The 20,803-nt window shown below is 37.4% G+C and overlaps 1 protein-coding gene across 4 annotated transcripts in view; it reads right to left on the minus strand.

Annotated features, from left to right (window-relative positions):
• CFAP69 (cilia and flagella associated protein 69) overlaps positions 1 to 20,178 on the minus strand; it is a 42,629-nt gene extending 22,451 nt beyond the window's left edge. Inside the window, exons 1-18 of one of the 4 annotated variants that reach the window (XM_075746224.1) lie at positions 19,835 to 20,178; positions 19,444 to 19,506; positions 18,033 to 18,098; positions 16,874 to 16,983; positions 14,837 to 14,913; positions 13,342 to 13,440; positions 11,846 to 11,995; positions 11,544 to 11,721; positions 10,390 to 10,513; positions 7,771 to 7,819; positions 7,565 to 7,686; positions 6,880 to 7,096; positions 5,842 to 6,006; positions 4,491 to 4,609; positions 3,915 to 4,033; positions 2,773 to 2,854; positions 1,610 to 1,802; positions 853 to 990 (exon numbers count right to left, since the gene is read on the minus strand). In XM_075746224.1, coding sequence (XP_075602339.1) covers positions 853 to 990; positions 1,610 to 1,802; positions 2,773 to 2,854; positions 3,915 to 4,033; positions 4,491 to 4,609; positions 5,842 to 6,006; positions 6,880 to 7,096; positions 7,565 to 7,686; positions 7,771 to 7,819; positions 10,390 to 10,513; positions 11,544 to 11,721; positions 11,846 to 11,995; positions 13,342 to 13,440; positions 14,837 to 14,913; positions 16,874 to 16,983; positions 18,033 to 18,098; positions 19,444 to 19,506; positions 19,835 to 20,059 — 2,296 coding nt within the window. In that variant the 5' untranslated portion in view covers positions 20,060 to 20,178. Of the gene's footprint in view, positions 1 to 852; positions 991 to 1,609; positions 1,803 to 2,772; positions 2,855 to 3,914; positions 4,034 to 4,490; positions 4,610 to 5,841; positions 6,007 to 6,879; positions 7,097 to 7,564; positions 7,687 to 7,770; positions 7,820 to 10,389; positions 10,514 to 11,543; positions 11,722 to 11,845; positions 11,996 to 13,341; positions 13,441 to 14,836; positions 14,914 to 16,873; positions 16,984 to 18,032; positions 18,099 to 19,439; positions 19,512 to 19,834 lie in introns of those variants that run through there. The other 3 variants (XM_075746222.1, XM_075746226.1, XM_075746225.1) reach the window with 3 other exon arrangements.
• Positions 20,179 to 20,803: the final 625 nt, after the last annotated feature.

Raw genomic sequence — 20,803 nt, forward strand, 5'->3', positions numbered from 1 at the left:
ACTTCACAAAAGACATCACAATGTACATAACTAACATAAGAGGTATGTCTGAATATAGGAGAAAGCTGAAACAAAATCTCATGCCTTTTTGCTTTAATAAAGAATTTCGCTGTGATCCAACGTTTAACATAATTAACACTAACAAAAATTAGTAAGAACCTGGGTTACAACAGAGGAAGAACCAGCTACAGTTTACTGGAGAAACTAAGGATGTTTTCAAAGACGTTGATTCTCTAGGTTACCCAGGGAAGTGGTGGAAGCAATCTCAGAACAATTACTGATCCTCTTTGAACCTGTGGAGGATGGATGTGAAAAACCAAACATAATGCCTATTTTTAAAAGGGGAAAAGGACAAGCCAGAGAATACTAGTTCAGTTCAGTACTGTGTTCAGTTTTGGGATGCTACAGATCAAGAAGAATGTGAACCAATTGGAAAGACCCAAGGAAAAAAAACAATGAGAATAATTAGAGGTTATGCTAGAAAATGAGAAACATCTGCAGAAAGTAGTACTTCTTAATCTAGGGAAATAAAATTAAATATAAAAGTGTTAAAATATGTGAAAGAGATACTGTGCGTGGCAAAACAAATTACAGAAAATTTCAAGCAAATCTTAGGTTTAATTCTAGGAAAACTCTTCCTAATGGTAGGGGCAGCAAAGTACTGGGGAAGTTCTGAGATCCCCTATCAACAGGGACTTTTAAGAACAGGATGAGCAAGCATCTATTAAGTGTTGATGATGCATCACAAAGTTTCCTTTGACTTTTTTTTTTATAGTGACTTTATTGATTGCCAGTGAAGAAGTTCAGTTTTATGACGAATATGACACTGACAAGGCAATTGACTTGTCTTACCTAGCTTGCACAATAATGAATAAAGTTTTGCCCGTATGTTTTCTGAAATTTCCACGATGGCAAAGCTGGGACAGTTGGCAGGCATGGGGATGACCTCCTGCTGTTTCTGGAAGCTGCTAGCAATAGGTCTCTTCATGTCTAATAATTTCAAAACACAAAACCAGGGTAAAAGAATGAAGAGGTAGTATGTTCCCAAAGCTACTAAACTGAGAGGAAATTCTATCTATGTAATGAAGTATGAGGATCTTTAGCAGACAAACATATTCGTTTCTGTGATGCCTCCTCCAAAAGACAACAGTTCCATCTTACTTTGCAGACACTACGTACATAATTTGGATAGTTTGGCCAGGAATGTGAATATAATGTGGGCCAGGAAACATTAATTAGCACGACTAAATATTTGTGAGAACATACCACTCTCCTTACTTTTTTTTACAACATATAACAAAACACAATGCCCTTTGTGGAAGAAATTAAGTAGTTTAACTGTTCAGCATTAGAAAAGCTGTTCAGGATACTAGTCATGGCTCTGTTCATTACCTGGGTCATTCCCAGCTGATGTAGAAAATGCCATCTAGTGGCCAGACTCGAAACGAAATAGATAAAAGGTATTTGGGGTTTGGTAAGAACTACAGCATAAAGCTATAAATATTGTTATTTACTTTCATCAGGATTCAGACTGCAAAAGCAAACACTGTCTTTGGTTTACTTTATTCAGTGGAACTGCTCACAGTTTCACATGCATCATCAAACTTACCAACAATCCTTCCATATCGATCACGTTTGACTCCTAGCTCCAACTCCTCCTGTCTCCATAGCTGTATTAGAAGGTTAGCTGCTGTTTGATCTTTCTCCCCTCGCCAGGTACTGATGTGTGAAGTGGTTTTAGGGTTGTCACAAAATTCAACCAAGATTCCAAGAATTATATTGTACAGGTTCTTTTGCTTTAACTTGGTGAAAGGAAAAGGAAAAAAAATTTTAAACTGTTCAAAACACAGTGATGTCTACCTTCAAAAAAACAGAGAAATTGTATAATATGCTATCAAGTAACTGCACATCACAACTATTTGCACAAAACTGTTGTATAAACTTGTAAATCTTTCAAGTTTCTGGAATCCTGCCATGCAAAGTTCCATAAATCAAGGAACATGAGGGGAATGAGTGTAGGATCATGTAAGATGCGCATACCTGTGTGTACAATTACCTATTAGGTTTTGTATACATGCCTCCATGCTCCCATGTGGGAGAATGTACTACAACTAAGATTTATTTTTGTAAGAAACAGGCTCTGAAGGCAGCGGCTGAGCGGTACCATACAGCACCCGTTCTATTTTGTGGCCAGATCTTTTAGCAGCAGCTGAGAGTAGGGAAGGGTCTGCAGCCTTGCACAGCAAGGGCATCAAAGGCTGGCAATAAGACTGGCGAGAATGAGAGGGAATGAAACAACGAAGGTGCATCCTTATTTTGTGAGAGGTGAAATGCCTGTGCCAGCTCTATGTCCAAGACCCATAAAAGCAGCTGTACATACATATACAAAGTAACTTTAAACATCAAAACTTTTAAGGCCTTAAAGCATATACTAACTCTGCTCTTACTAACTTCAATATGAAGTAAGAATTGAGGTGCTTTTCTAAACAGAGATGTCATTGAAAATAAGAGCAGAATCTGAGTTTTCTTTTTAAGAAGAGTGGTTTTGGTAAATTTAAAACTCCCTCTGTTAAATACTGATTTTTAAAAAAGATACAATCAGTTCTGAGCAGATATCCTGGTGTGTGACTACCTCCCTAACTCAGGGAATTACATAGATTGGCCTTTTTGTTAGTATTATAATAGTCTTAGGAGATACTGTAACAAAAATAATGCAATTTTCCACGTTGTTTTACTACTCTCTCATTCTGTAACAATAATAAAAATACCTACTGCCAACAAATCCAGAAGGAGAAAAATGCCCTGTTTTTCAAGAAAATAATCCTCTGCAGTGTAACATCCAATGACACAGGACCTTAAACAGAAATAATTTCACTGTGTAGAAACATTTTTATGCTTTAGAACATTCTACAAGCATTTTATTTATTTTACTGAATTGCATAAATATATTTGGTATGCAATACGCTTCATACCTTCAGGGACTAGAAAAATCATGTTTCACATGCCTTTTCATTGACACTGTATAACTAAACACACCGTACCTGACTGCTCTTTCTTCTCTTGCAGATGGCACACCTTCCTTGTAGCAGCCCAAGAAATTTGGCAGGTTCACAATGAATTGGATTAGAATATGGATTTGAACTAAAACTAGCTCAGTAAAAGAGGCTAAAATTTAGCTAGACCATGTCCCTGATCTGGTTTATTGCAGGGCTGTGTGACTATTACTGCCAGCAGAATCAAAGGGGTGAGACAAGCAAGACTGGGTTTTTGGCAACAGTGTTTGCTTCTCCCAGCTTAAAATGATCATAAAACCAGCATTCATGTTGCTATTGCTTCCTTATTTCCTCACTTACGGTCATTAACATAGAAACTGAAGGCATCTCCCACATTAGTCTTTTCTCCAAGAGAAACATATCATTTGGCTTTCAATGTATTTATCAACCCCTGCCTTCAAACAAATTAACTTTTGGTTATCCTCCCATGTAACAGCATTCTCTGATGGCAATCTTTAAAATATTTCTAGCCCAATATAGCCAGTTTACAAATATTTCTTCTTATGCTTACACAGTTTTTAGCTAAGATTGGTCTATTCTTGCCTTCTGCTTACTTCTCTGAAGTTATTTACAGATTCTAACCATACACATCTCAGAAAGTCTTAAGTAACTCTGCATGTCAGGAGGTCACTCTGTGTGGGGAGTTAGGCTGTTATACTGAACCCCTATTTAGAAGAGAATACATGAAGAATATTCCATTTATTTTGTATGATTTTTAATTAGTCAGATTGTATGAAAGATTTTTATACATTTTAAATAGAAGGCCTCTATGTGCAGAGAAAGGCAGATAGTATTGCAGACCTAAAAAATACAAGACTTGACAAGTTTTAAGAGTTACTGCTGTTAAAATACTTTACTAACCACAAGCAGTCGAGTGCACTGAAGAGGAGACAGTTGTGGCCTAATCCACTATATAACTTCTTTGGATCCATCTGAATGAATGGGATAAGTATATCCACTCCTTCATAGCTGAAGAGTTCCTGTTGAAACGTTAATTAAAGCAATATGTTTCTTAAATAATACTTACTAAATAGCTACATATCAGAAAATACAAAGGAAATTGAAAAAACTAACTACTTCTTATATTGTAATAAATTTGGCCTACTTGTTGAAGCAGAATATATTCCTTAAGATATACGTAAGAAAAAAAGATTTTCAGTTTTTCCAAACTGCTCATTCATTAACACACTTTCATATATTCAAGTAAAAATCATGTAAATTAGCAGTTAAATAGGTGAGACACTTCCTAGTGGATTTCTGATTGATTTTTCATTTTAACTGTCACTGTCACAGAAACCAGTTATCAGACCTGTCTTGTTAGTGATGAACTAGAGCTGACATCTGCTTTTGCATTTAAAAAAAAAAGTGGCATCCTTTAAGTGGAAATATACCATGTTTTGACATTTTCTTCACAGTACGAGGTAGAAAGATACATACCTTTCTGTGGACATCATTTTCACAGAGAGCAGACAAAAGAAATAATATATCAGCTTGGATTTCCAGTAGAATGGCATCTTCTTTCTCTTTAGATTTGTTTGCTGCATACTTTAGGATGTCTATAAATGAATATAGTTTATACATGTTAATGTCCTATACACAAATCAGAATTCTATTACAGCTGCTGATTTAAAAAAAAAATCAAATCTACATCAAGGAATTTTTAAAGGAATCTACTTATGCTGTTCAGTTTTATCTATCTCCTGTGTTTTATAATAGTTTACAGAAATGCAGCACTCTGATGCTGTAGTTTCATGGACTTTACTCTTGGTGACAGAGTTAATGAGAGCAGCTTGCACTGACTTCTTCCTTGTTCAGGCTCTGTGCTGCTCCTTGTATTGTGCCGGTATAATGAATTCAGGGAACTGATCTGAATTAAGGAACTCTTAGAAAAAAAGTACTTACTGATTTGCTCTACTGTACAGCCTCACAAACATTTGTACTGACAGTGGAAATGTGGGAGAGACAGAAAAATACCACCACTGCTGCAAAAATCAGCCTTGGAACCACTAGGTGAAAGGGGACATTCAGACACAGAACTCCCCCAAAGAAAATTTACTTGAATCTGTTATGTAAGGTAGAGTGTTAATTTTGCTTTCACTAAAATCTGTAAGTTTCCACTGGAGTTCAACCTTCTAGGCTTTCTATTAGAACATACTCTTTGAATTCCAAAGGATCTTACCTATTTTATTTTTGCCAGTATGACTCTTTCAGAATACTGGAAACTTTTTATTACTGTAAGAAAAGAACTTAAACCAGTGTGTATTGGAATTTAAACCCAAATGTAACAGTAGGTATGTGTTACTGAACAAGAAAATGCTCTAAAATTGCAGGAGCAATGGTTAAACAGTTATTGTGCTTTTATTCTTCATTATGTTATTCATCTAAAAGTACATTGTTATTAATTTTCTTCTACTCTAAAGAGTAGTTGTGGAAAGCAATACCATTATAGACTTAGGTAGAACAAGACACAAGGCTAGAGTTCCTAGGGGCTACCACAATGAAAATACGATGTAACAAATGCAGTATAAAAAAGGGAGAAAGGGCAGCTTTCACTCTGAAACTAAACACCTAGGCTTTTACAGCTGTTTTGCTTATTTGTTCAAGTCTGTGTGTTAAAGTGTAACAAAAATCAAAATCAAATCAATTACACCTTGGATTGTTTGAGGTTTTTTAGGTTTTCAGCAAAGGACTAACACACTAAAACCAGAGCGGACAAAAAAAGCACGAACATTCTTAGTGTCAGCAAAAATGTACTAATTTAAGTACAGGAATACAAATTGTGCTTTACCCAATAGCTGGCTAATTGCTCCTTGGTCACACAAATTAAGGTTCACAGCATCATCATAAAGGGACACAACAGATCTCAGCACTCTCAGGCTGTAGCGCATTTGTGCAAGTTTGTTGCCACGACCACCTGTTCCATGGAAACTGTTACCTTGACCAAAGAAAGGATCTGTGGAGCAATCACAGTGAATACTTTTTTTTGGCAGACAGTGTATGTTCACAATAATAATGTGCTCAGGAAAAAAGTATAGGCTTGTCAGTGTAAGCTAAAAACAAACAACCCCCCCCCTTACTGCTAGAAAGGCTTCATGTTTAAAACCGTCTAGTAATAAGCCTTTCTGTGTAGGGCTATACTTTTTACATTCATAAGAAAGGTGTGATTTTGGTGAACATTTAAAATTACTACAACGATTTTTTTTTAACCTTACTAGGTTAATAAGCAGTCTGCAAAACTCAAAGTATATTCTCTAACATGACATGTAATATCAACCTTTAGATGTCCATTAGACCAAAACGAAAAATTCTTCCTAGGAAAACTTACCAATTTTATGATGAAAACTATCCATCCCCAGAAAACCAGTCCATGAAATTGGGTAGAGTTAGTTATCTTTTTGCTTAGCCCATACTCTTAGCTGATGGCCACAAGCTAGCTGTAGTCTGGAAGCTGTCTTACTGTGTTCAGCTCTATGACAGAGTTAACATGTTCTGCCTCATGGCGGGAATTACTGGTTGGACTTGTTGCCACAATAAGTGTATCTGACTAGCTTAAAACACAGGCAGAAGAGATGTGCGGCTGCCCACACAACTGAAGGAATACCAAGATAGTGGTAAACAGGGAATGGGGCACCAGCTTATCTTGTAGAAAAAAAAAAAAAAAAAAAAAGGCTGTTTTTTTAGAAAGATTAGTTTCCTAAGTGACCTATTGAAAAAGAATCATTCTGACTTCAAGTGTTTTACATTTTTGCTTCCTGTCAAGGAAAGTAAGCCCATCTGAGTTGTGTTTTGAGGTTACTCTCTCTGAAAGCCATGAGCATCTACTGACCTTGGCCTATACACCATTCTAGAAACACAAGGAGAAGAGTATTTGCTTGGCAGGACAAATATTTATCTACTAACAAGGGAGCCACTGAAGCTAAAATAGCAATTGCATGAAGCTGTAATTCTTCATATTGGGCAGCAGACCAGTCATGAAATCCAGGCTTTTGACTGGGTTTTACATAACAAAGCAAAGCTGGCATCACATCATTTTCACTGAGAAGCTGCAGAGACAAGACAAAGAGGGAGAGAGAGAGCTTACAGGTTTCACATGCAAATAAGAAAAATCTAAAGCAATGAGTCAACTTTATCTGTCCTACACTAACAAAATTATTTTTTATTGAGAAAGTATGTCATGAACGCTACAAGTACAAACTCGGTTTATATTCTGTAGCATTCCCACAGACTGTGGTTTGTTAAACTTTATTATGTTCTTCACATGTATTTCAATAATGCTTTGCAGTCACTTGTCAGCTAATTTTCCTAGCATGGTCTAAGTTTGTAACTCTCCTAAAATAGAAACTATATGTTGCTTTCAAACAGCAGGACTTGGTCTGAAGTTATGTATGAATTCTTGATTTGGAGAACAGCTGATTTCAGTCTACTGGACTATGCCAGATGGACAGCTAAATAATATTTCTGTGATTTTTTTTTTTTTGGCTTACTGTATCTTCTGTTCTGTTACAACGTACCTGTACAGCACATGGGTCTTTAGATAAGACTCCTATTAAATTAAATAGTAACTTCTTCATCTCGAAGTCCTCATAAGAGTAGGTAAGTTTAAGACCTTTTACCAAGGGATTGGGAATTTTAACTATGAAGGAAATTGTAGATAAGTTACCAAAAAATCATCATTAAAAGTAAAAATAGTATAATTATGCAGTATGAAATCTCTTACCTTCATATAATGTTGCAAGTACTATTAACAGCTTTGTAAATCCACTTTCCTAATAGGAGTTCAAAAAACATACATAAATTAAATTGCAGTGAAATTAAGACTTACGATTTAATTTTAGTTTTGCTTTTTTCTTCAGAACACAGAGTTTTATGTATGCTACGGCAGAATAAACAGAATTTTATCAAAGAAGAGATCAACCATTTGGACATTGTACAATAATAACTAACTACAGTCCTAAGGGTACAATTAGTTAAACCCATGTCTCATTCAGTACAAGACTGAATTTGTATGGGGAAGTCCCAAACACATGTATTCACTGCTGTAATCGACCACACAAGAAAACTATATTCTCAGTACTGTTAAAGTTGGGGTTTTTAAAATGCATTTTTACACGTGTAAGTTTATACATCAGGGTCATCAGTACATACAATTTTGTGCTTTCAGTTGTGCCTACTGATACACTTGAATATATTCAACTTCAGTGCATTTACAAGTAAGCACATGAAAACTGCATGCATAGGCAACATGCATGTACAAATATTACATATTAAAACCTCAGAAAATAAAATCTTTTAATTCACAGCTCCTAGAGAGCTAATGGACAATTATGTCTAACATAACTACGGATAGGACCAAGGCCAGGAGGTGTGTATGCAGCAGGAGGTGTGTATTAGAGGCAAAAGAGCTTTGTTTCTGAGATGATTAGAAGCCATGGTTACCAGGACATTGCTCTTCTTAAGCAATAAAATACATTAGCTTAGCCTCAGCAAAGCCACCACAGAACTTTCCACCAGCTCCCAAGAGGGGCAGAGCTCACAGAACACTACACAGACATCCCCACAGAATCAAGTGGTTCTATTAGTTTTGCAGCAGCTTTTTAGATGCATCTCCAAAAATCTGTGCTCAGATTTGTTCAGCCTAGTTCTGGAAGTTAGCATATACACACATGATTTTAACAATCAGAAAAATATTGCAAAAGTAATTTTAAAGAAAATATTGAAGTACACACTGTATTGCCTATTAGCTTTTGTCTCTATGGTATCTATATTCTCTGCACAAAGCCATGGCAAACTGGTTAAATAAAAAAACAACATTCAAACTTCTTAATGTTTTCTCCTTGCTGATGAATGCAGTACTAAATTCTGATGGGAACCAGTAAGCAATTACCAAACAGATAGTTTTGTTCTAACACAGAGATAATCATAATTAATATCATTATAAGCTTTACTTTACATATATTTTCCAGTTTACTTGTGGTGAGAAATTATTTTCCTTTTCAAAGGCTCAGATTCCCGTGCTGATTTCTGAATTACATTAAATACAAGACTGAGTTTTCTGAAGTTGCTTGGATAGTATATTAAGAAAAACTGAGAACACTCTGATGAAAATTTCTCTGGTATTATCTACAAGACAGGATTCAATGGTAATGTTGATGTTTTTGTCTACCTGATATTTAAGCTTTGTACCTTATCTCCACAAGTGAAGTAAAATCTATAGGGAGGCTGAGATCAGAGAACCTAAATTAAACCATTTTCATTTTTTCCTTGTATTGAAACAATTTTTCTTCCTTGTAATATAAGGAATTAAAATATGTCCTGGTTATCTATCTTGTAGGAAAAACTGCCCTGTTTCTACAGCCAGATAAAAAATTTGAATGTTTTAGACATCAAATATGTTGCTGCAATAGTGTAACAGACATTTCATAATGGTTAGTGACACAATGGAAAGATTGAATGAAAAATCTGTAATCTTCATTACAGACTATAAAATCTATTTAGTAATACAGTCAATTGGGAAACTTCTACTCAAGTTGAGAAATTAATTCCCTGAAAGTAATTCATTCCTGAACAGCTGATAGACTACATAAGCAGGAATTTGATTGCCTAATTATTCATTATGTATGTCACAACTTAATTTAAAGTTCTAAATCTCAACTGTAAAACAAGAGAGTAAAAGAATATTAACAACTACAAAAAGTTAACTTCCATGCAGTTTCCTCATAAAAATTCTGGAATATTACAGAAGAATGACTCATCTACATTTTTAGGCAAGTCATGATAATGCTGTCTACATTTAGGCGACCTAGTCTTAGAAACAATGTATGTGCCTCTTATTAACTGGATCTAAGTAATTATTTTCTCAGCATCTTATTTAGAGCTTCTGAGCTGATTTTTGGAGGAACCTTCTTGTTCCTGCTTATAAGGCACAGATACTTCAGTTGAATTTGGGCTGCCTGAATATAGCCTGTACTCCTACATCTTCAAACAACCAATGAGATTTAGTGCAAAACTCGCTGTAACAGAATGGCACATCTGAGAATCTGTACAAGAGCATAGGAGTTAATGTTAACTTTTGCACATGAATAGCATTAGCTCAATTTTCTAAGTATCAAAGAAGGTTGATGCTAGGACTCCGGGCTGACAACCTACAGATTTGAAGTCTCTTTGATGTAAAGGGAATTGCAGAAAGAAAAATGGTTTCTTGCTCAGCAAATCTAAGAAAGAGGAAAGCACTGGAGACAGAGTAGAACAAATTTTAGAACCCTAATGGGGAAAATACTGAGTATATAATAGCAAAGGAGAAGTTATTAGTCTCTGGAATATAACTATAAATACTTACAATCATAGGTGCTGCAGGGTTTTCAGCTAGTAATGTGGCAATCACCAAGAGGTCATTCCGTAGCTGACGATCATAATGCCGGAAACCATGCATGAGAAGGTCTACAAATACTTCTTTCAAAGCACTTAAAAGAAAGTGAAATGGATTTAACCTTTTCCTTTCATATTGTCATTTTAGATAGCTCTAGGTATACGAATCCTCCTCATTCAGCATCATACTTTTCAAAGCCTTAGGGTTTAACTGCAAGAGAAATCACTTAAAAGTTCATTATGAAATGGATTCTTATGTGTACCACTAGACATATCCAATTTAAGCATATACGCAAGGTATTATTACAAACTGCATCTTCCACTGTGTTATAATTAATTTATAGAAAGATATAGTATTTACTCAAGCATGTAATTGGATGTTGTTGAGTGATTATTGAGAAGAAATGATCTAATTCTAAATAGTTAAAACAATTAACTAACTAAGGGAGAACCTCTTATTTACTCCAGCAGGGGATCTAGAACTAAGCCTCGTATATCATAGCATAGAATTTCCTACTAAGTTTATAGCATAAGCATTTCAACAGTGCAGAAATACTGCCCTACCAAGCCTAACATGTGAGCTTGAAAATGGTGCCGTTAACTTTTTCATCATACAAAGCAGTAGCTAGAGCTATACCTCCTGCACTATGCAGCAGAGCACCTTGATCTCCATCTTGCCCTGTAACAGAAACAACCGGTGGTGGACTGCTGTGCTCATGAAATAGAGAGGCTTGACAATGAAACAGTTCTGGAGTTGAATGGATGTGCTTTTAGCTGAACCCTGGCCACCAAGTTTGTAAGCTACCTGGCAGGCACCTCTCGTATCCTATATAATTTTCTGGCATCTCACAGCCCACAGTGCTATCTAACCTGCTGAAACAGAAACAGATGCCTGAGGGGTCTAAATCACGGGCTGCTTGGCTCTGAGGTCTGATGTGGTAGTGCTTCCGTTCTGGAGAATCAGGTGTGTTAATACTGAAAACTTAATGAAGACTTAATGAGAGACCTCTATTCCCTTTTCGTATTTTCTCTCGATTCATTTCAAACAAAATGCTACACAATAGCAATGCTTTAGATGTCTCCAAAATTACAATACTAATTCATAAAATGCTCCCCTGTACTTACTGTACACATTCCAAGCTACTGAGCTGATTAACAACTTCTTCTTTTGAAGTGTTTTCTAACAGGTTCCATAGGATTTCTGAGGAGCGGAACACCAGCTGTCCTGAGGGATCAACACCATTTAGATACAAACAGAGTCTGCTGGCTGCTTGGGCCTTCATCATAAGTCTGCAATTTACTCCTGAAATGATGAAAATCTGAATAATTAATTCCCTGTAGGTCAATAATTGTTTTAGGCATGTTCAGAGAACAAATGATCTAAGAACAGAGGTAATGAGATTGTTGAAAGAACAGTTTGTACTAACCAGAGCTGGAGAGATACTGGAGAGCTTTAAGTACCCACAACTTCTCAGTAAGTTGATTCTCAACTAATGCCAGTGACAAAACAAGAGTTTCTGCTAATCCTCCTAATTCAGCCATCTGAATTTTATAGTTTGCACTTGTTGGCTGGCAACCTGCACATAAACAGCTTTAGTTATAATGCAGTAAATATTCAGAATTTTGGTTACTTCATAAAATATTCATCCTTTCTCATTAAAGGACTGAGAACTGAGTATCATATTTCCTTAGTCCTAAAACCAAGTGAAGAAAAAAATCTAATAAACAACAACAGCTGCTTTTCTTATATCTGAGTATTAATAGTCCCTAAAGCATATCCAACAGACTTACCCTCAAGAAGACTAAAATGCTATATAAACAAATTAATTGCTTCCTAGAATTTACAGAATGAAAGAACAAGCAGAAAAACCACCTTCAGGTCATGCAATAAGTTGTTGGTGCAGGACCCAGTTCTCTTCTATAGCCTATTCACTGCAGAATTAATGCCTTCTATTATTATATTACTTAAAATATGTCAATCCAACCTTTGATTTATAAACTTGACTTCCTAATGTGTCCCTGTTTCTACTTTCATCCATGCATATGCAAATTTGTATTTCATGACTGAATTACGGGGGAAGGGAAAGCACTGAGAAAAGAAATTTATATTTATATATGCTAACTCATGAAAGTAAAGTTTATCTTAAATAGCTTATATATATATATCAAATGACATGAAATGCAGGATTGATAAATGCAGATATTGCACATAGTGAAGAGAGTTTTAGCTTGTTCAGCATAAACTCTGATAGGGTCTAAATTGGTGTAACTTCATAGGGAAGAGAACTCTGCAGGATCAAACTTTGGATTCCGATGACAGTTTGCATACCTATGTATAACACCAGAGTATCATGCCTGAGCTCATATGCAGGCATCATCAGCCTCTTTCTGCAGAGACAAGTCACACAATTTATTCAAAGCCTATGCCTACACTCAAACGTGTCCATATAATATGAACTCAATCAAACTTAGATAGGCTCAGATCTATCCCTCACAAGCACCACAAGTGAGACCAGAGCTGCTTCTCTCCAGGCTACATATACAAAGTTGAAAATTACATTTTCCTTCTTATAATTCTGAACCTAACTACTCTTCCTCCATTATCCACGTTTCAGAGAACTCGTGACCACTTCACATTTTCTGGACAGTATTTAATCCTAATCCTGTAAGTGTAATAATTAATTCATTGTACATTGATGAACTAATTTCAGATTTTGAGTATGCATTTCTATAAAAACATGTTAACTGGACATTTGCCATAAAAACATGTTAACTGGACATTTGCCAATGTTATATATTTAATATATGAGATACAGTAACTATAAAGAAAAATTAATCCAGAGCTAATTATAAAAGCCATTTCAAAGTAGCTGGGATTATAAACACTTGATTTCTTGTGACATTTGAAAATACTGTCCTTTACCTGAAGGTAGTTTCCTTGGTAGTTCCATATTATAAAAGCTAACAACACACTTACAGATTTGAATTCTAACTTGAGAACTTGGCACCCTCATCAAATAACCTGTCAGAAACAGAATAAAAATGTAATTTACAAAGTTTATATTTTTTTTTAGAAAGTAATCTTAACACTTCTACTTACAGTATTTAGTGTTTCCTTTGGTCATACCCCCTACAAAACTGTTATTTCATGCAAAGTTTGATTATAAAATACTGAAAAGGACAAAGGGGTCTTGGAGGAGTAGCATAATGTTATCAGAAAGTGACCTCCTCTGCTTTATGGCTACAGACCCTTGTAAGAGACTGGATGTTATTCCAGAAGTTGTGGGATTTGGAAGAAAGCTACTAAACTAGGCTGTCATCATGATTACCATGTCAGAAACTCTTCTTCTAGCAGACACGATATGACATAAAGGGAACACAAAAAGAGATCCTTTTCCGCAAGATAAAGAGAATTCCATTGAGAGCTACCAGTGCCTAACATGGGTAATATAAACAATCTTTTAAATTTTAGTGTCTTTTTGGACATGCTACTCTAAAGCTAGTCTGGAACTATCTGAAACCAGGAGGCCATTCTGCTATCTACTTGGATCTGTGAAAATAAAGACTTCTAAAAATATTTTTTTCTCACCCATTTCAAGGATAATCTTTTCATGTGTGACAGGCTGATTGTGCTACCTCTTTACCATTTAAATTTTACCATTAAGTGAGCTGATATATCACTCCCGCTTTATTCTGAAACCTTTTTGACCTACAGTGCTTGCAGTATTTTCTTTGAAAATCACAAATGTGACATGCAAGGTTATAAAAAGATATTTTGGTACTAAGAGGTCCAGTGACATTAAGACATGCCTTTGACACCTCTTCCTCAACAGCTCTGTTAAAACAGATTTCTGAAAGATAGAAGCTCATGCCTCAGATGCAGCAGGAGGCTGAAGTCAGAAAGTGCTACTCCTAGTAAGGCACGGCACTCAACTGACTTGTATCTTGCCTTTGTAGGTGACAGGTCTCAGGCTTTTGGGTTCTGAAGGTTTGAGCTAGGATTCAGGAGTTCCTCCTTCTCACTTGTTTCTTCCATTTAATTTCAAAAAAGCAGGAAGGATACATGTTCCTTTTATTCCACGCTTCAACATCTATAGTAATACACCAGTTTCTCAGAGCAAAATGAAATGAAACAGGCTATAGACACATTTAGTTCTTCAGCTGTACTGATAAGGTTACCTCACATAGCTTCTGACATTGGCAAATGGGTAATTCTGCTAGCTAATCTGCAGGTTAGCTGCACAGCAAAACAGGAATAGTTTCTAATACTAAAAAGCACAGAGGACTGGCTGAATAATTGAAAGAAATTGCTTTCATTTACTAAGGAGGTAACAAGCAATTAAAATTGCGCTAATAATACAGTTAATTTTATTATGGCATAATAATAATTTTATTGTGGCATATCAGTTTACACTCACCCAGTTGTGCAATACATTTTGAAACTGCCACGGAATAGCTTACTTCATCAGATAATTTCTTTTTTTGAAATGGTAATCTGCAAAATGAAATATTACAGCTATGCTTAAAATGCTGCAGAAGAACAATTTAATCAAATCACCAGAAAAGCTCATTAGCTTTTCTCTCCTTCCTTGGCATTTTTTGCAAATAAGGACACTTTTCCCAGGACAAATACATTCTTTGCAATGCTGATTCTACACTGAAAGTTCCAGTTCCATAATCTAGCAATTGCATTTTGGCAATTAGTGGTACATATTCATAGATAACATTTTCATAATTCATATTTGGTGCAATACAAAACACTGAATAAACAAATGTCATTTAAACATGGAAGATTAAATCCTAGAACCTAGGCACCATCAGGCTATTGCAGAGCTAGACTATGCATAGACATGTGCAGGGGTGGAAAAAAAAGGATCATATCCCTGGGGAAGATTCTTGAAATGGATAAAATATAAACCCAATAAACTGACTCCAAATAGCCCAACAACAAATTTATTTTTAAAACAGGATATTAAGAAATATTCAATAACATTAGCAAAATACTCAGGTATGACATAAACATGTAAGTGCTAAAAATTCTCTAACAGTAAACATTAAAATATTATGCTGAGGTCTCTGCAGTTCATAGTGTAGAAGCAGCTTCCAGGTAGATTTACCTCTGTAAACATAGCTGGAGAAAAAGAAACAAGAGAGCAAATAATGGAATAAATGGGGAAAAAGAAACAGATATTGAAAAAAAAAAAGTGTGAAGAAGACAGGTAAACAGAAGCAGTTATGAAACAGTGGAAAATTTTACCACCAGAGTTCTAATATCCAGAAGGAAATAACACCCTCTCCCTCTAGGTATAGGCTTCTCTTTGTCATATGAAGTAGTAGTGAATTGTGGGGGAATTTCCATAATACAGAAATTAAAGCAAAACCCAAGGGTGCAATCTTCCAAAATATACTCATTGTAGAAACCACAATTATTGCTGATCCGGTGTAAGAGACAAAAAGTCTTACTCACAACTACATTTTCTCAACTTTATACACTCATTCTCAGTTTTGTAACCCTTCTGCCAAACACTGAAGAAAATGAAACTTCGTGATGTACTTTCTCATTGTCCACTGTGTGGCAGCAAAGGAAAGCAGTAGAACTGATGGCGCTCAGGAAACGAAGAGATTTCAGCTGATAAATTCTGTGTTTATTAAACCTAACAACTGAGAGGAAGCTATGTAAAAACCTATTTGAATATCTGGTTTACTATGTGACTCATTTTGTCTGGCATAATTTTTCTCTTCCTTATTGTATCCAATTATAATTAAATACAAGAGTAACTGTAGCTACAAGCATTCCGTAAGTAACTTAAATTATTGAGGAGAAAAACTACTGACAAGTGTGGATAACACCTAAATTCTATTCTAAAAATAATTTAAGGTACAGTATAGCAACGAAGATGCCCAAAAGTTAATGCAATATGTTTTTAAAGTAATTATAAATCCCAAATCCTCCAGTTGTTGTGGTTCTTTCTCTTCTGCAATATGGCTTGTCATTTCGTAAAGCTTACCTTCAGATATTAAAGTCTCTTTGTGTCACTTCAGGTTTTACAAACTCACTTAGAGAACTTGTTTGAAACAGCAAAACATAGCTCAGCAGGATTTAGCTGGCGAATCTTCTGAGGCCAGCAGTCCCAGAACAACTTACTTGGGCAATAAGACACCTTGGGGAATCCTGCTTCCAAGCAAGCTGGGGCCAATTACAACACAGTTTTGAAAGACGTAACAGGTAACTCCACAGATACTGCACTGCTAAAATGGGTCCCTCCTTCATGCCAGCAAAAATTGGACTCAAAGAAAACACAGTTAATGAAAAGGAAGGGTGATATAATAGATGCCTTGCAGATATAGATGCTTTGTGGATAGATGCTCTATGGGTATGTCAGTTGCCTTAGAAAATGTATGAACATGTTAATAAGCAGTGTTTAAATCTCTAAAAGAAGGGCTGAAGTACTTACCCACATAATTTAATAAGTTCACATAAAGGCTCAGTGAAAGCTTCTTGTTCATTCATTTTTTCTGCACACAGGTTAAGAATTTCAATTATTTGTGCTAAATCCTTAAGGGGCTTTAAATTTAAAGTTAAGGAAATCAGATTGTTTGTACTGCTATGAATCTGAAGAAAAAGTTGAAAACTGTATTTATCATACTTCAGAGACTTGACTAAGAAAAAACAAGGCCAATGCTTTCAAAGTTAAACGTCTAAAATGAAGCACGTATCAATACTTAGGCTTTTTGAAGCAGCCTTACTTTTACAGAAGTCTTGCAAATCTGATTTAGCTTCCTTATCAGCTGAACTAACTGGAAGTTCAGCACTGAATATCTAAAAATACAGGATGAAAAGTTTTTACATCACAGTGTCAGATTTACCCATCTAAATTCTGAGACAATCTTGAGGTATTTAAATTTTTTGCTACTCTACTCCCAAGTGACTAAGTTTGAAAATCTGGACCCAAACACATATTGAGATTATTTAATTTAGGGTAGAGGCACAAGATCAAAACTGAACAGACTACTGAGACTGAGCAGTCACTACCAATCCACTGACTCATGGTAACTGCCTGTAAGTGCTTAGCCACAACTCAGTTATGAAGTAATGTGATAGCTTAAATCACTGTGGCAATTAGCTGAACTGTACAAAAGTAATCACATTTTTCCATATGCCTATCCCCTCCGTAGTACTTCTGACTATTGGAAGCCTTTAAATTTGTACTGTAAATATGAAAAAAAGTTTCAGATAGTCTGACTTTATTCTTTAAAATGTCTCCTCACTGGAAGTCACTGCTATTTTATCTGCTGCTTCTTAAGCAGTGACAATTATTATGCTTGTCTATTCTGAGTTGAAAGTATACCAATTACCTTTTGAACACTTTCAACCACTGTATAGGTAAGATTCCTCTACTGAATTTTGTAGCAAATGAATCTAGCATCCAAGAATCTTGCTAACCTACCAACCTTGGCTATGTGTGCACAAGGCCAATGATGAGAATGTATGTGGACCATCACTGCTCTCCATGTGGAAGCACAGCACATTGTAAAACGCTTTGCTGAAAAGTCAGAGTATTATCATACATAAAACACCATGATTTTAGAATTCTACAGTAGTAAAAAGGATACAAGCCCATTTTCAAAACGCTTGATTACCTTCTTGAGAATTTTCAGCTGCTCTTTTTCCAAATCTTTCTTAAGTAAAAGAATGAAAAGCAGGTTTTAATTGTAGTTTGCCTTAGAACATTAAATGATTATATTTATCTCCTTTTAAGTTTAAATGAAAGTGGAAACCAGACTAAAAAATCACAAGACACAATGAACTTCTGAAAGTGCTTTGCAGCAGGATTAGCTCCTTAATCAAGCCTCATTTCTAAGTATGGAGTCTGTGCTCTTGTAACTGAAGAGGCTTTTAAAAACTCTATCTTTTGTTCAAACATTTGGGTTCTTTTTCTTAAATTCTTTGGGATTCTGTGAAAGACAACTAAGAAAGCCAAACCTGTATCACCTGCGACATAAACGTATAAAAACGTTGATCTAAGTGGCTTATAGAGTGAAGCTCTGCCACCACTAGGAAACAGTCTGCAAATTCAAAGTTGCAAACAACTGAAGTGAGGCTATGTCAGGGTGACACGCAGCGTTCATTCCAGCTCTTCTGAGCACCTCCACACTGGGCCAGAGCACTGCAACTTGAGGCAGACCAGAAAGTTGTTTCAGGAATATACAAGCCCAGAATCCTAAGGGCATTTTATCGTATATTTTATACTCTCTAGAGAAGCAGCAAACAACATAATCCAGCACATTTTTCTTCAGTCATTAAGTTAATTCTATCAGCTCTGTATCAAAAAGGGAAAAGGACGTGAACTACATCTCTGTGGGGCATTAATTTAAAACGTGGTATGTTTAATCAAGTACTTGTTTTAAGAATATAAATTATTAGATTTTCAGATCAAACATAACTGATGGCTTAGTGAATTTAGTTTGCCAAATCTTCTTGTGGAGACCAAAAACAATCTGTGGAAGTCCATGAGATTATGCTGTCCTGTGTGCCTAGGTAGTCATATCTGTCCCTCAACACTGAACTTTGTATATTTCTCCTTCCTTTAAAAATCACATCCTTGGAGAAATGTTAGCAGTTAACTTGGGCAATTACATAAATTCCTGACATACTTCTAGTAACTCTGTACATATTTGTTTCTCAGCTGTAGGTTTCAGCACTCAAAAACTCCCAGATGAGCTAGAAATTTTGCACATCTAGTTTATAAATGCACACGCTGTTGTCTTTTTTTTGAAAAGTGCCTGTGTGTGGACATACTGGGTCATATATATTTTTTAATATAAAAACATCATTGAGACTGTTCTCTATTACAATGACCACCTTTAGAAGAAGTATTCAAATACCAGAACAAATACTTCAGCTTTGAGCTCTGTAGCCCCAGCTAACAGTGCCATCTGGGTACTAAAGTAACTGTATAGAACATTTTTCTAAGCCCCATTACTACCTGTGTAACTGAAATAGTGAGGTATCATGCTTACTTACTGAGTCTGAATCTTGAAGTAGTTTGATGACGTGATTCAGATCCACTGATCTTAACTGTGTATCCTGGAAAAGTCACATGTTTAACTTTTTTTTTTTTTTTTAGACTGTCCTTAAAAAGTGCTTAAACCTTAAAATGTAAAAGTGCCGTGTTGAACCACACTGAATCTACCCACGGATGGGTAAATCCAGGCTGTGTGTGGAGTACAACCCAGGGCTTGTTCTCAGCCCGACGAAGCGGCCAAGCCAAGCCAAACCATGCCAAACCCAGGCCAAGCCAGGGCAGGGCAGGCCAGGCCAGGGAGGCCAGGGCAGGCCAGGGCAGGGCCTCCCAGCCGGCAGCAGCTGCAGGCAGCGGGGCTGGCGGGTGACTCCTGCCCGCGGGGGAGCTCACCTGGACGGCGCCGAGGTCCGCGCCGGCGCCCGAGGCGTTCCTGCGCCGCTCCCCGCCGCAGCGAGAGGGGCCGGGTGCCGGCGACAGCGCGGGGGAGCGGGCCGGGGAGCGAGAGGGCGCCCGTGAGGCGGGGGGCTCGGCCAGGGAGGACATGGTGCCGGCCGGCCCGCCACCGCCGCCCGCCCGGCCGCCCGCGGCACCAGTGCGGCCTCGCGCCGTTGCCATGGGAGCGGGCAGGCGCCACCTCCCGGCGCCGAGGCCCTGGCCGCCGAGCTGGGCCGGCCCCGCCTGCCGGCACCTCCACACCCACCCCGGGGCGGCGGGCAGCTCGGCTTTCACCGGCCTGCGGGACCGCCGGGGTGTCGCAGTGCGCCCGGGGCCCTCCCCTACCCGCCACGGCCTGCAGGCCCCATCCTGCCCCTCGCGCATCATCCCGGTGCTAAGTCTCTACAGCTCTGCCGGGACAACCGTGTTTTATACCCTCCTCCACCCTAGCAGTAATGCCATTTCATGCCCCGGTACAAAAGGCTTCCTCAGTGAGAAACCCATTTCCCCACCCCTGTGCAGCACAGAGGCTGGGCTTTTCCCACTTGCCGGGGAGCTGGAGGGAATCAGATTCACAGAATGGCAGAGGTTGGAAGGGACCTCTGGAAATCATCTAGTCCAACGCCCCTGCTAAAGCAGGATCACCTAGAGCAGGTAAAGAGGCTGGTCGATCCATAACTTTTGATCATGGAAAAAATCCACCATGATTGACCACCGTGATAAACCCTAGCGCAGACGTGACTGCCCTGTCTGGGGTAGCCTGGCTGTGGAGAGGAGGGGAAAGGAGCCTTTTCTCTGTGTAAACCGATTCAAAACAGATGACTAATGCCTAGAACGTAATAAAGGCAGGGACAGAAGCATAAGAGGATTTGGGTATTTTCTACTTGCTCACATTTTTCATCCCTAGGTTTGCTACGGCATCTC

Source organism: Balearica regulorum, chromosome 2 (genome assembly GCF_011004875.1).
Source record: "Balearica regulorum gibbericeps isolate bBalReg1 chromosome 2, bBalReg1.pri, whole genome shotgun sequence".
NCBI lineage: Eukaryota > Metazoa > Chordata > Aves > Gruiformes > Gruidae > Balearica > Balearica regulorum.